Source organism: Salvia hispanica, chromosome 2 (assembly GCF_029641045.1).
Source record: "Salvia hispanica isolate PSC_SH4W2 chromosome 2, Shi_PSC_v1, whole genome shotgun sequence".
Lineage (NCBI taxonomy): Eukaryota > Viridiplantae > Streptophyta > Magnoliopsida > Lamiales > Lamiaceae > Salvia > Salvia hispanica.
Genome location: NC_142693.1, coordinates 48,065,144 through 48,081,268, shown reverse-complemented (window position 1 = coordinate 48,081,268; position 16,125 = coordinate 48,065,144). Strand labels below are relative to the sequence as shown.

Genomic DNA, 16,125 nt, shown 5'->3' with positions numbered 1-16,125 from the left:
GGCACCAAACATAAGCTGGGAATTAGAGAAAAGTGGATGTGACGGTCTGATGGAGTTGTGCATAATACTAAATAATTATTTTTCGCACGCCTACATAGGTAACTAATTTTGGGTTGCTTAATGAGTTTGCCTAAAACAGTCAAAGATGGTTCAGTTGTTTCGCTGGTCATCTTCCACTACAATATTATAATAGCACAAATTAACTTTGATACATGAAAAAACAAGTATAAGTCCTCAGCATGTAGTGATTCCGAATTTAGAAAAGAAATAAAATCTTAGTTTTACACGCGTTTCAGCATATATTTGCATAGTTCAAAATAACTAGAACTGAAAATTCAACCTTTTAACTACACTGTCAAATAATTTATTCTAAATTAATTACTCCCTCCGCTGCATTTAAACTTATTCACCTTTCCTTTTTTTTTTTTTTTTTTTTTCTGCTTTTAGTTTGTCTCACGCAAGATGTCCATTTTCTATATTTAGAAAATAAATTACTCTCATCTTTCCTCATTAATAACTACTCCTTTCATCCTACTCAAGATGACCACATTCTTGAGTGGCACGGGATTTTAGAAAGTGTTGTTAGATGGAATAAAGTAGAGAAGAAAAATATAGTTGAATATTTTAATAAGGAGATAAGAGAGATGAGGTTATTTTCAAAATTGGAAAGTGGTCATCTTGATTGGGACAAACAAAAAAGGAAAGATGATCATCTTAAATGAGACGGAGAAAGTATTTTTTTTTCTCTCTACATATTCCACCTAACAACTCCTCCTAAAATTTTATATCACTCAAAGATATAGACTTCTTGAATGGGACACAGAGTATGATCTAATTACACTCATCTAGAACTAGTCACTTCAGTGTATATCAATATGACATTATAGTCTTTAATACTCATTTTGTCCCAACCTCTTAGCATCATATTCTATTTTGGGTCAACCCAATTTATTTACATAATTCAATTTTCTGGCAGTTTGTGTTACTAAATTCGATCTTTTATATTTTATTCTCTATTAACTTAGTCTTTAACATTAATTTCTTATTTCTCGTGCTAAAAGATGATGCAGATAGCTTGAGACGGAGGGAGTATCCTGACTGTGTTACATGAAAATCGAAGAACATTGTGCAACATATTTTGCAAACTCCCATCAGAAGTGGAAAGCAGAAATGAAAAGCTGAATAATTTGACAAGATGACCCTCCCAACATCTACATTAAAGTGAACTGGCTACTCCAACATAAAACTGTTTTGGTGATTGATAATAATGAAATGGGACACACTAAACTTGTGGTCAGAAACTTTGCAAGATGAAAATTGATGATTAGAGAATGATGACAAGAGTAATTAGTATAGTAGTGAGGTGGTGTCAGTATATGTATTCTACCATTAAATTTGGCAAACCCACACCAAGTAATATTTTTAAGACAATAGTGAACTCCATTTCACTCCACATCCATTGCCATGAACTCCTTTCTTCCAAGTCATCAATGTTAGTATATTTTAATCTTCATTAACTAAATATGGTCAACTAAAAATGCTACTTTGAGCGAAATTTGTATTATAATGCTACTTTCAGCGAAATTTGTAATCCCTCCATCTTAACTAAGTTGAGTCTCTACTTTTGGACACAAAGATTAATAAATTGTGTTGAATGAGTTAAATGATACTCCCTGCGTCCCAATAAATATGAAACATTTGAATTTCGGCATGGAATTTTATGTAGTACTCACTCCGTCCTACTTTAGGAGAGTCCTGGTTAACCATCTCTGGGTGTCCCACTTAAGAGTCCCCGTTGAAATAGTGAACTTCATTTCACCTCAACTATGAGAGGGAGTGCTAAAATAAAATGGGGGAGAGAAAAAAAGGGGAGAGATAAGAAGAGTAGATAGGTGATGTAGTAAAATAAGAGTGAGTAAATATTTTGTTTTTTTTTTATCAAAATATGAAATGACTCAACTTTGTTGGGACGTCCCAAAAATAAATGTGACTCAACTTAATTGGGATAGACGAAGTATTATTGTTTGCCAAATGAATGTACATTTTTTAGTTTGACCACATATGTTCCGAACTGTATAAGCTTGAGATTTGCATCAACAAAGCCCCTAATGCACAAAATTCATATAATCTATAACCAAGCCCGCTGGAAATTTAAGGATTCAAGACACATTTTATAATTTTCTATATAGATAGTTATCTATGCTATCTTTGGATCTACTTCAACAGCTTCATAATTGAATTTTAATTAGACAAAAGGTTGATTGACACAAACCATCCTTGCCTAACTAACCAACACTTTAAAAATCATAAAGAGGAAAGTTACGCAACAGAACACAAGAATTTAGATAGTGCAGATAAAATCTTTATAGGTAAAGTTGTTATATCAAAGTCACAAACAAGTGTAATGAATTTCAATTGCGTATTACCCCTCAAAACCAGATTACTCTCATTATTTGGCTAGTGTTAAAAAAAAATTTGTTATGCAACAATCTGAGTACCGATCGCAAAACAAGAACGAGCTAGGGAGACTTGAGAAAGATCGTACGCGAAAACTAATAGGAACTTTATTGAATCGAAACTCTAAATCGAGCTGAGTGAACAACACAATCGAAATCAGAAGAAGAATGAAGAATCATCTCTCAACAAACTAACTGACTATTTAACCAACACATCATGAGTGTACGAGGCATCGTGGGCAATGCTGGTCGGCCGCTTGCGTCCCAAAAATTCTGCGAATTAAAAAACCAGCTCTGGCCCAACGTAAGTTAACGAACCTAGCCCGAGTTAATTAAGGATTACAGCCCAACACAAATATATACATATCTATAGACGGCCCAACATAAATATCCAATTGAAGAGTGAAGAAACAAACCAAGCCCAAATAGAATAACTGGCCCAGTAACACAATAAAATTTCCTTGGCCCAATATAAAAATTGAAATACAGTACTATAAAACAAATATTCCCTCCATCCTACTTAAGATGACACGTTTTCTTTTTTAGTTTGCCTCAACTAAAATGACACATTTCATTTTTTGGAAACTTTCTCTATCCAATTAATGCATCCAACACATTTTTCGCATTCCTATTAAAATATTCATCTTTCTTTTTCTCTCTATTTTAATACTTACATCTACTTTTTCTCTCTTCAATTAAACACATTAACCAATAACTCCTAAAATCCCGTGCCGGCTAAGAAATGTGTTTTCGTAATCGGGACGGAAAGATCTTTCTTTTTCTCTCTATTTTAATACTTACACCTACTTTTTCTCTCTCCAATTAAACACATTAACCAATAACTACTAAAATCTCGTGCCGGCTAAGAAATGTGTTATTTTAATCGGGACGGAAAGAGTAAAACAATTCCCAAACATAGCTACTATTCCCAATATCTGGCATTTAGCTTTCTTGGTATTTTGCTTTTACACCCTTTGTCCTCCGGTTTATATGATACTCTCTGAAAAATAATACTCATTCCGTCCCTAAAAATAGACAACATTCGAAATGACATGAATTTAATGCACAATTGGTAAAGTAAAAAAAAGATATAAAGAAAAATTGATTGAAGTATTTAATGGAGAATGAGACACACCTTAAAGAGATACTCCGTCCAACTACAAGTGATCAATTTCCCTTTTTAGCTAAAAATAAAACTTCGACCATCTCTTACTTTTTATTCCATCTGTCTTACTTTATTCTCTCTTACTTGCTTTATTTTCTCTTTATGTTTCTTACTTTTTCCTCTCTCATACTTTAGTCTCTCCACTTTAACTTAATATATATCATTTTCTGAATTTCCGTGTCCAAAATAAATCCATTACTTGTAGTGGGACGGAGGGAGTAAAAGTTTCTTTAAATAGAATTGGTCTATTTTTTATGGACATCTCAAATGGCAAATGTTGCCTATTTTTAAGGACGAAAGAAGTACTGATTACAATCCAATCATCTTGCAAATAGAGCTCTCTCATATTGATATTTGGAAGCCAAGAGAAGGATTTAGATTGGGAGCATTCATTGGTTCCTAGAGATTGTATCAAATCGAAGATGATCCTTAGTTTTGGAATGTATAAACCAAGCTCCTGTAGATGGTGCAACCGGAACTTCTTATGCCTCTTCCGGTAGTTGTTCGGGATCTTCTAAAACAGGTTCCCTCGACTTTTAGTTGATGTTGCACGTATCTGTTTAAGCGCGTTGAATGTCTAGCGTCAGCTGATCTCTTGGAAAGGCTTGAGTTTCTGCAACTGTGAACCCTTATTGTCGATGTTGCCAGCAAGCACTCTTGATACCAGACTTCATTTGTGCAATATGCGATTTATCAATGTTGTTACGACGATTCATACATTTCTTTCATGATTTCTATTCTCGTTATTAGGAATGCTTTTCGAGTCATATATCTGACTGTCCTGTTTTTTGGCTCAATTCTCTCTAATCAACAATGTTTTAAAAACCAGATCAGAAAGTGAACTGATCGAACTGGCGGTCGGATCCGGTTCTTAAACATTGCTGATTAAGTTATGTTCGATTCTTTGTTTTAGTGAAGACATAAAGGGCATCTCTATCTCCCTGCCATTAAATTTTGTCACTTTTTCTGAAGTAATAAATGTAGGTTACATTAGACTTCCTTTGCCCCACCATAAAAGTTTGTCATTTATTTTTCACCTATTTTTATTTTCGTTTATCCTGCAAAAGCTTATCACTTATCAATTTTCTTTTTTTTGGTAATGGAGTATACATTCTACTAAATCATTCTCACTCACATTTTATTATAAAACTCACAAAATAACACTACGTAAAATTTCATACTAAATAAGAAATGTTCTACTTAAAATGAAAAGAGAGGATATTTATTAAGAGTGGAGGCAAAACAATTAATTCTCTATTGATTTGAATGAAGGGCGGAGATTCGATGAGACTGGTGAGCAATAAGAGCAGTGGTGGATGGACTATTCTCCAGCACCACTTCATAACCATCGCTCCAAGTTTCCATGCCCGGAGCCATGAGTTGCCAAAACAATGCACCACCACACGGCCCCCCACCCGCGGCACACTTATAAACGTCATTATAAATTCCGTTGAAATATTCATCTCTCGACCTCACACTGAAATTTGCAGACCTCGACGACTTCCCGAACTCTGCCACCAGTAGCGGCTTCCCAACGGCCGTTTGCGAGTCCTAGATGTGCGATTGGATCCACTTCCGCACGAACTCTGCCTCGTTTGCGCCACTTGGGAGCCTGCCATGTCATGTCATGTCATGTTATGTTACTACCTTCGTCCAAAGAAAAATAGACAAAGTTCTAAATGACACGAGTTTTAATGCACAATTAATAAAGTGTGAGAGAGAGAGAAGGTGGTGATAGTGTTAGTGGATTGTGAGGTCCACATTTAGAATAATATGTAAGGTTAATAATCCCTCCACCAATATGTGTTGCATTTTGTCATTTTCGTCCATACGCCGGTAAATGTCTCATTTGTTTTTTTACTACTTTTGATAATGGACTTCTAACTTTATATCACTCACATTTCACTGTAAAATTAACATACTCCCTCCGTCCCCAATTAAGAGTCACACTTTTCCATTTTGGTCCGTCCCCAATTAAGAGTCACACTTCATTTTTACCATAAATGGTAAGTAGGTCCTACATTCCACTAACTCAATTCACTCACATTTTATTATAAAACCAATATAAAAAAGTGGGTCACACATTCCACTAACTTTTTCAACCAACTTTTCTTTACATTTCTTAAAACCCGTGCCCGGTCAAAGTGTGACTCTTAATCGGAGACGGAGGGAGTATAAAAGTAGGCCTTGATTGATTGAGAAAAGAGCAGTCAACTTTAGTGAATGGATGAGAAAAGAAGAGTGACAGCCCCACAACCAGAATAAAAGAGGATGGGTCAAGGGGAGGTTTGGAACGAAACCAGAGTTGACGCGTCTGCCGGGGAATCTTCTGCAGCCAGCGAAGTCGATTACATAGTGGAATCAGTCGTTCCCCGAGAGAACCCCTAAAACAGAATCCCGTGCCACTACGAAGAGTTCGCAGCTTGTGGAGGAAAGGAGACAACACAAATTTGCTCACCTTTCACTAAGCTTTTCTACTCACTTTCTACTACATTTCATAAAACTCATGTCTGGTCAAATTGGACTTATATTGGTGACGGTGGGAGTATTCATTTAAAACTTTCCATATTTAGAATTAGTTTAATTTTGATGGATGACCCAAAATAGTAAAATCAGTGCATTTTTTTTTTGGATAGATGTAGTATTTTTTTTTATTATTATTTTTTTAACTCCTATATGAAGGAAGAAATTACAAATAAACTCCTGTTGAAATGAGGAAATAAGAAACTGATGTCAAGAGGGATCGAACTCGTCACCTCATACAATAATGTCTAAGCTCATTGCCACTAGGACAAAAGCTCTGAACTTTTGGACGGAGGTAGTTTGTTATATCTTGTATTTCACTATTTTATTTCTATTTCTATATACTCCCTTCGTACGCACTTTTGGTTCGACACAGATTTTTATACACAATTAATAAAGTAAGAGAAAAATAGAAAAAAATAATAGTAATTAAAGTATTTGTTAGTGAAAAATAGGTCTTACTTCAGTAGAGAAAAGAGTTATCAAATTTAGAAAGTGCATATTAGTATGAGACAGACTAAAAAAGAAAGTGTTCATATTCTTGTGAAACGGAAGGAGTAAGGCTCCGAGGCGGGGTGGTACATACCATTGGTCGGGGTAAAGATGAATGGTGGCAAAATCCACTTGGGGAATGCGGTTGTTAGAGACGAAATCGGTGCCGATTCCGACGCCGCTGGGATTGTTTTGCTGCTTCTCCGGCGTAGATTCGCTGTAGAATCCTTCCAATCCGGTGCTGAGGAGGTGCTTCTTGTCTACGGATTTCACATGAGCTGCCATTTCCACCACCCACTCCTAAACATAAAACATTTTCATCTTTATTTCTCATCACGACGTCATTAATCTCCAAATAAAATGCAATAATCTATCGTAAAACTAACGATCTCTATATCATATTCATAAATTCATATAGATGGCACAACACTAGTTACAAACAACATGTCTTTTTAATAAATACTTATTCATTATGCTTAATTAATGTGTCATTAATAATTAATTAATAGGAGTACCTGGATAATTTATTTCTTAATTTTCAAATATAATATATATTTAGAGTAAAATATATTGAGGGGGAGAGAGTGTGACTTGTAACGCTTTTCCAGAGAGGTCTGATGAGCAACGGGATTCGTTCATGAGCTCCCATGCAAGTATGGTCGAATCATCTTTGTAAGCTACGCCACTTACTGAATTTATTCTTGTTACCACTGCCTGCATTATAGTAATTAATTAATTAGTGTAATTAATATGGAAGGAGAAAAAATTAATTTGACGGAGTTAACAATTTGAAAATGTCAACAGATGACAAAATAACAGCAACAAAAAATGTCAACACAGTGTCAACGGTTGACGCTGTGTTAACAGTGTTGACATCAAAATCTTGAAATTTTACAATGTGTTCACACTGTATTAAGAAATTTGAGTTTGTACAATATATAGAATTTGATTTTTATCACTAGTTACCTTAATATAATTTTTGAAGTAGCCTTTAACAATAGTATTAGTGAAAAACTCATCATCGTTGTTCATCGATTGGCCTTGCTCCCTAGCCCATTGAACATACTGCTTTTTCCATCCATAACCATCCCAATTGTTCACCAATGTCAAGATTAGATGAATCCCATGTTTGCTGGCTTCTGATACCACATAATCCAATCCCTACACAATACACATATAAATATATATGAACAAACATATCTACAACGACTTGGGTCTGCTCTGATATCATAAGGAAAAAAAATGTAGGTTTTCACTAATTATACCTTAAACATGTCCTCATTATATGAGCCCGGAGATGCTTGCAAGGGTTTAGAGCCTCCGTCGTTAAAAGCCCAAGTCCTTGCGACGTTCATTCCATATTTCGAAGCCTTGGCATAGGTTTCGGACACCTTAGCCCTTGTGGAAGGATCGGACGCCATGTACATTAACCAATAAGAATTGAAGCCAATCAAAAAGAAGGCCTTTCCATTCTTGATAAATTTCTTACCTTTTGTCTTCACAAACTCACCACCTCCAACTCCAACTCCTCTTGCCTCGCCACTTAAAATGGCTGCAACTGCAAACACCAACACAAAACCCCAACTCTTTCTCCACATTTTGTAACAAAATGTTTTCTCTTTTTCTCATCAATACATGGAAATTGGTTTATTTATAGAAGGGGGATGGATTGGTTATTAATGTTTGCAGCCTATTATTCTTTGTACAAATTTCTTGTGGAGATCGTGTAATTATTTTTCTTTATATCTATCATCTATTATATTAAGGGATTTGATATTGCGAAGCCATCAAAATGGAATTTTGCATTGCCACTCCTCGTCGTTCCATTAATTAACGTAATTAATATCTATCTCTAAACATATTATAAACTTGTTTCCTTATATTTTGCACATATATTTATTTTGCAATATTATAATATGATACTCAATAATTATCTCCACTAAAACTCTAGTATAACTTAAATATATCTTAATAACAAGAATGGAGACTACTAAAATTTCTGTGATTTGGACATTAACATCGATAATTGTTTTTATAAATTTTAATTATGATAAACTGAACATAATCTCTCAATATACTATTAAAATTTAATCAATTCATTTTTGTTTATATTTCGAACATCAACATTCATATCTAATCAATATATTAAACAATATTTAAACCTTGAATCAGTCACGCAAAAGAGAAATCTTGAATGCGACAATAACACTTTAACACATTTTAATTATCTGTGGTATGCGAGTTCGTTACAATAAGGAATAAGGTACGACTAGAAAATTAAATATGATCTCCAGCTAATTGCCTAGATTAAAATTTCCAAGAAAAAAATGGCAACCATATATTTAGAGTTGTTAAATACTTAAATGAGTTGAATCGGCTCATGCTTACTTCGGGGGGCAGACAACTTGAGGCCTGACCCAACCCAGGCCCATCACGAAACAGATTGGGGTCTATAAATTTGGATCCAGCTTAGTGCAGCCTAGGCCCACTTAATAAGTGGGATGGACTGACTAAGCAATTTAAAATTTTCATATAATTTAAATTTTTTATTATATACTATTATAGATGAAAAAATGTATTATAATTTTAACTTTAGTTCATATATATATGTGCTGGATGATTTTTGTATTGCATGACACATTACATTGTTTTTTACTAAAAGTACTTACTCAAATGTATTTTATTGTACTTATTTATCAATTTCATTATGATTTATGAATCATGGTAATGTCCGTGACTGAGTTGTGTTGGCGCGTGGAAGCGCAGCAGGCATCCTCCTTCGAAGGAGGATGCACGGCAACGAGGGACGCGGACAAGAACCTGCTCGAGGGGGGGTGGGCCTGCCATGGCTGGGAAAGAGAAGAAGAACGGTGGGGGGAAATGACACTGGAATTGTGCACTTATTACTCCTCCATCTGCCATTAGGAGTTCCATTTATGAGCGACACGGGTTTTAAGAAATGTTAAGAAAAGCGGTTGGAAAAAAGTTAGTGGAATAAAGGTCTCACTTGTATATATTAGTTTTAAATGAAATGTGAGTGGAATGGGTTAATGGAAGGTGAGACCCTATTACCATTTATGGTAAAAGTGAACCGAGACTCTTACTCGCGGACGGACTAAAATGGAAAAACGAGACTTGCACGAAGGGAGTAATTATTTATGCATTTATGTTTTTAATTAAAATTTGAATTATTGTTACCACTTTAGGAGTCTCAATTTAGTGTAGTACGAATTTTAAGAAATGTAAAGGAAATATGGTGAAAAAAGATAGTGGAATGTTGGTTTACCTTCTATATATTAGTTTTATAATAAAATGTGAGTGGAATGGAGTTAGTGGAATATGAGGCCTATTACTATTTATGAAATAATCTAACTGGGATTTCTAATGGGGATTGACTAAAATAGAAAACCGAGACTGCTAAAGTGGTACAGAGTTATGGAGGGAATACTATTTATTGCATTTATCATTAATTTGTGTATTTATATTTTATATTTTAATTAATTATTATTATTATTCATTAAATGTATAATAATCATATTAGTTACGCATTTACTATTGAAATTGTGCATTTAATTGTGATAATACAATTAATTAAACATAGATTATAGATATTTTGAGTGAATAGTAAAAATTAATGTGAAAGGCAAGGAGAGAGACGTCCCATTGTAGGAGTTTTAGCCTGACGCAGGTAAAAAAAAACACAGATGATGACATGATAAGGCCAAGGCGGGAGCATGTCCCGTTCTAGATGCTCTTATAAGCAATGAAGTAATCCTATGCATGCTAATATCTTCGATAGTAGTACTGCTAGACTTGTGATCAAATGCTAACTAATTTTTAATCCAATATCCAAAACATATTTTTAATATTTTATATTAACGTTATCAATACCGTATTGTTGATATACTTATACTAATAAAATTATATTTATAATTTTAATATACAATATTAAAAGATATAGGTTCTAAATTGAAAATTTGTTTTATTTCAAAGCGATCAAATACTACTATACATTAAGGGCACATTCACTTTACAAGAAATGCTAAAAACTACCAAGAAATGCTAAAAACTACCAAGAAATGGGATCAAATTTGTTCATTTCCATTGTTTGCTTTACAAGAAACAATTCTTTGAAGCCTGAGAATTGATGGTGAATCCACACTATTCATAAGAAATAGAGCATATTTATTTCTTTCAAAATTGGCAAGATTTGCTATTAGAGGAGTCGATGTTCTATGCCTGACAATTGATTGTACCATATATATGCAAATATTACATTATTACACCAATTTATTCTATGTTTAGCCCAGCCCACTATTCGCCCCGAAGAAAATGATATAAAGACAGTGAACTTCAAAGATGACTGAAGAAATAAAAGTCCTCAACTAAGTGGAGTAGTTACATAACTTCTCATCCAGAACAATAAACAAACGCATGACAGTTTCAGATCACAAAACAGTGATTCCCCAATTAAATTAATTTGAACAGAGATCAGTTCAAAAAAAATTTCTCTTTCAAACCTGACCATCAACATGAGTCATTCTACTGCCTGCTCTGCTATATTGACAACAAAATTTACAGTTAAACTAACTTCAACTAAGCTCTACCTTAATTTCCACACCATTCGCAGCATTGTATTCCATAACCTTTGTGGGGATACCATTAGGGATTATGGTGCCGCTGTTATACCCATCCATAAGCAACTTCCCAATCTTTGATCTCCACTCAGATCCATCCTTCTCATTCCTCCTGTCGTGAAAAACCCGGTCATAGTAGTTGAGCATCGAGCCAAGACCAGTGTTTGGTATCCAACCATATTCCATCAACACCTTCGCTTCTCCCTCGCTCAAATCATCACCAACCTGTCAGTTATATTGGTTACAAGGAATTAACTACCATATCCGACCTGAGAGAAATAATAAGCCAAAATAAAAAAATAAATCGAGTTTCTGTGAATATGAAATCGCTTGATGCTAGAACTGATGATCAGGTGTATCTCAGTTGTCATGTAAATCACATTATGCCTTGTATGAAAGAGAGCTAAATGCAAAACAGAACTAAATCAAGCATTTTTAATCATAAAAGGTATGATTGAAGGTAATCACCATCAGTGCTCTGTTCTCAATTAAAGTAGTCCTACTACAGCTGGTAAGCTTCATGGCAGTTACTAGCCGTTTGATTTGCCAAGCTATAGGCAAGGAATCTACCAATTCAAAAAAGTATGTTGCATAACCATACTCAGGTCGTTCAAGCACTATCCTGTAGACATGATGCACATGAGACTACTGAGCTTTTGATAATTATAAGAATAATTGCACAAGTGTCACCTGTTGTGCCTTTCAAACACAAAGATAAAAGATTGGAGATCGCGGCACCATCCCCATTCAACTGGCCAACGTCGATGCTGTAGATACTGAGCCTGCAAGACAAATGAGTCAATCGAGTAATCGTCAGAATCAAAAGAAAAATGATGTGCTCATGCTCTTGTATTAATTGTCAGCACAAGCCAAATTAAAGTGAAAGAAATACCTGCTCCACAAGTGAGAACAAACATTCCAAACAGTAACTGACCCTCTCACCCTTCGAGCAGCGCACTGGACCGAACTTCAATAAAGATTCCCGCTGGGAGAAAAGCTGTCCGTTGATAAACTGATCAGACCTTCATTTAAAATACCACAAAATGCAATCTGACTTGTACTAATTATTAATGGTTAATCTGCATCTTTATCAACTATGCTACTAGATATACATGAACAGATGAACTATGGGCAAGAACTCAAAATAGATGACCACCATAAAAAAGAATGAAGATCTTAGCAGCAATACTAGGAGGCTGGATACTGACAAGGATTACAGATTAGGTATAGTCGAATCACATCATTACAGTAAGCCACAAACAGTGATGGATAGGGAGTCAGGGAAGTTTATTAATTATTACTACTCAGCGCGTCTAGCATATGTTTCATTTGATTCAAACAACTTGCCACTAGTGCTAGAAACTATAAAGCATAGATTAATGTGTAATATATACCACTACCCAAATTCCAATAAAGTATGACAATGATAAATACATTAATGAAACACCAACCACACACAGGATTTTTATAGAGATTTTAAGCTTTATGACTTCATGTGACTTACCATAAAATTGAATTCAGCTCTAGATAAACAAAACATAAGAATCCATGCTTCTAGTGCTAGAAACTATAAATGTTTCATTTGATTCGAAGTTTCGAACAACTTGTGACTAGTGCTAGAAACTATAAAGCATAGTTTAATATGTACTACAAACCGCTACCCAAATTCCAATACAGTATGACAATGATAAATAAATTAATGAAACACCAACCATATACAGGATTTTTTTATAGAAATTATAAGCTTTATGACTTCACGTGGCCTATTATAAAATTGATTTCAGCTCTAAAAAAACATAAGAATTCATGCTCTTAATTTACTGCACCAATTCAGTCATAAATTTTTCAAACAAATTATTGCCCAGAATACATTATTTTTGTAGAAATGATATGCTTTATCACTTCATATGGCCTATCCTAAATTTGATTTCAGCTCTAAATTAAAAAAAAAAAAAAAAACATAAGAATTCATGCTCGTAATTTACAACTGCTCCAAGTCGGTCGTAAATTTTTCACACACTGATAATTGCCCAGAATACAGGACTTTTATAGAATTTATAAGCTTTATGACCTCATGTGGCCTATCATAAAATTGTAATCAGCTCTAAATTAAGAAGAGACATAAGAATTCATGCTCTTAACTTAACACTGTTCACTGCACTAACTCAGTCATAAATTTTCATAGACTGATAATTGCCCAGAATAATAGAAATTGCAATTCTAGCAATTTTGTGAAAATGTTGAGCAATAGAACTCCATAATGTATGCCTTTAACCGGCATCGAATGAAATCTTTGACAGGTTCAAGTTTTTTATGTTTTTCAAAAAAAAAACTATTCCATGACCATTCAGTGTACATCTTTGACTCCCTCCAACCATGCAGTGTAAAGCCCCTAGCTCAGCACTTATCATACACAACAAGGTTGCCTTCTCTATATCTAATAAACCACAATGAAGTGGTATGTGTAATGAGCTATAAGGAAAAGTTGACGTGTTACATGAAAGTAAAAGAAAAATAAATGACATATCATGAGGAACAGTTGTTCATGGATCTTGTAACCATAAATGCCAGCTTTTATGGCTAGCCTGAATAATGTACATATAACAAATATCAAGAGAAAAAGATCCTCACAAATCAATTGCCCAACCTTTGTAATAACTTCTTCTAGCTCTCCAAAGCTGTCTTGCATGAATGAATCATCCAAAGCATCTTTGCTTTCTGGTTCACCATAAAGCTTAATTTCATCAAGTGCAACACCTTTATCTATCAAAACCTGTCAGTGATTAAACATATCAGCATGAAATCCAATTTCAGCATGAGAACAAGAACTGCCTACACCACCTGCAAGAGTCCAGGGGCATCTTCTTCCATAGCAGTTTCAATTGAATCCCTGCAATTAGCACCAGGGAAAGAAAACAAACCAAAGTTATTCTAGGGTAACATTTCTGGATTATATATTGAATCCAAAGCTCTGAAAAACATACGTAGCGGTTTTTTGTCTTTTCCTTAGGCGGTTGATTTTCACTGAATGGGTAGGTTTTGATCGATCTAGCCAACAACCTGAAGCAGAATGCTTCATTTTGCTCATAGATATAGGACTTTGATCTGTGTTTGAACTAGGAGCATTTCTCGATGACAACAGTTTCATTCGCTCTCTCAACAACAAATGATCCAAGTCATCTACAAGTGTATCACCAGCAGTATGAACTTCAGCTTTCAATGGGACAAAGTTACTAGATGACATTGGACCCACAGTACTTGCATTCGAACTCTTAAAATCATCAGGATTTGGAGCTTCAACTTTAACATTTGCTAAGCTAGGTATATCTGGAGTTTGCACAATCGGACCGTCACCAGAGAGATAGCAAGGTGCCTGTATACAGATTATATTTAGACAAAAACATAAATAAAACTCAAACATAATATTCATCACATTAAAATCTAAATGACTTCCTTGTCGATAATCATAATAAATGAGCATGTGAAATATTGAACAACAAACTCATTATGTCCCACTTCTAATTCTCAATAACGAAAACACCACCTTCAGCATTTGCGAGGACAATCCCAAGCATTCACTGCAGAAGAACAGAAGGAAGAAAAAAATAAATCTTCAATAATAATATGCAACTGCAAGATGAAGACGATGTATAAATCTTCTACATACATTGGATACTTGGGTTTTAGTAAGGAATAAGCTTCCAGAAGTTATTTAGACTTAATCCCTAACACTATAAAGTAGCATAACCGCACATGTTTTCTCCCCTGCAAACTTCCAAATGATACTCTTGCTATACTTTTTCTTTTATTGCCCATTATGTTCTACATACATACCATAGGAAATCGACCAATCTAGGGCTCAGCTTAAAAGGTAAAAACCGAACCTTGTTAGCAGCCTCCTTAATCGTTCTTTTAGAACCACATGATCCAGTTCATCCAAATGTTCATGCCTCATCTCGGCTTTAGAATTCGATTCGATCCCAATGCAGTTGGAGACATGTTTACAGTCCCCAAAACAACAGCTACCAACATTGTTTTCACCATCTTCGATCTTCACTTTGATAGGACTTTCAACAACCAACGATTCATATACTCCAGCAGCAGTAACATGACTTGATTTAACGCACTTATTTTCGGAGTCATTTTCGTGTTTAAATTTTCCAGAATGGCCTGCAGGTTTTGAATAATCATGAACACAGCAAAATTTAGGAAAATGCAGCGAAGATAAGGAAGTGTAGAAATGATGATTTACGAATTGCAGGGAATGGAGGCTCAGGGGTTTGCTGAAGTCGGCGAGATTTCAATTCGGAGTCGATGGAGATGCAATTGGAGGCGAAAAGCAACTTGAGGCGCTGTTTAAGGGGCACGCGGTCGAAGTCCTCCGCGCCATTTTGGGGAAGGGTTTCCGATTGAGCCATAATACTAAAATTCAACTGAAGGACTGCGCAATTAGAATGCTGCTGCCATGGCCATAGAGAGAAGAGGGGAAACAACCTAGGGATTGTGGTACAGAGCTGTAGGTGGAGAGGAAGAGAGAGTAGAATCAATTGGGGATTGAGAGGAAATTAATTGCCACACTCTTACGAAGAAACCCCAATTTCAGATGCTTAATTTTTGTTTTAGAGCATCCGCAATGGATAATAGGCCAGCCATAGGCCAGTCATTCTCTCCCCTGCCACGTCAGCAACACTCAAAAAATCACCTGCCACATCAGATTTAGGCCAGCCATAGGCCAGCCGCAATAAAAATAATTCAAAATATACTACATTTACGGAATTAAAATTACTAAAATACGGAATTAAATTTACGACACATATACGGGAAAAATAATCCATTCCATTAAAAAAAAGTA

General features: G+C 35.0%; 1 protein-coding gene and 1 pseudogene across 2 annotated transcripts; both read right to left on the bottom strand.

Moving 5' to 3' along the window:
* Positions 1-4,732: 4,732 nt before the first annotated feature.
* LOC125196653 (mannan endo-1,4-beta-mannosidase 4-like) lies at positions 4,733-8,234 on the bottom strand (annotated as a pseudogene). Its single transcript, XR_016134844.1, has 5 exons — positions 7,902-8,234; positions 7,603-7,797; positions 7,228-7,350; positions 6,731-6,936; positions 4,733-5,233 (listed from the first exon to the last, which is right to left on the bottom strand). The product of XR_016134844.1 is annotated as a mannan endo-1,4-beta-mannosidase 4-like (transcript).
* Positions 8,235-10,988: 2,754 nt separating this feature from the next.
* LOC125202569 (uncharacterized) lies at positions 10,989-15,864 on the bottom strand. Its single transcript, XM_048100991.2, has 10 exons — positions 15,526-15,864; positions 15,158-15,443; positions 14,818-14,851; positions 14,258-14,646; positions 14,115-14,163; positions 13,921-14,046; positions 12,166-12,270; positions 11,964-12,055; positions 11,742-11,895; positions 10,989-11,498 (listed from the first exon to the last, which is right to left on the bottom strand). The coding sequence occupies exons 1-10, from the start codon at positions 15,689-15,691 to the stop codon at positions 11,229-11,231; spliced, it is 1,671 nt and encodes a 556-aa protein (XP_047956948.1). The 5' UTR covers positions 15,692-15,864; the 3' UTR covers positions 10,989-11,228.
* Positions 15,865-16,125: the final 261 nt, after the last annotated feature.

Excerpts from the sequence above, each read along its gene's own strand:
- LOC125202569 (XM_048100991.2), bottom strand. The coding sequence starts at position 15,691 with ATGGCTCAATCGGAAACCCTTCCCCAAAATGGCGCGGAGGACTTCGAC. Across the intron at positions 14,647-14,817 it reads TGTCCTCGCAAATGCTGAAG|GCACCTTGCTATCTCTCTGG; the intron begins GTGGTGTTTTCG and ends ATCTGTATACAG. Across the intron at positions 12,271-13,920 it reads TAGAAGAAGTTATTACAAAG|CTTTTCTCCCAGCGGGAATC; the intron begins GTTGGGCAATTG and ends ATCAACGGACAG.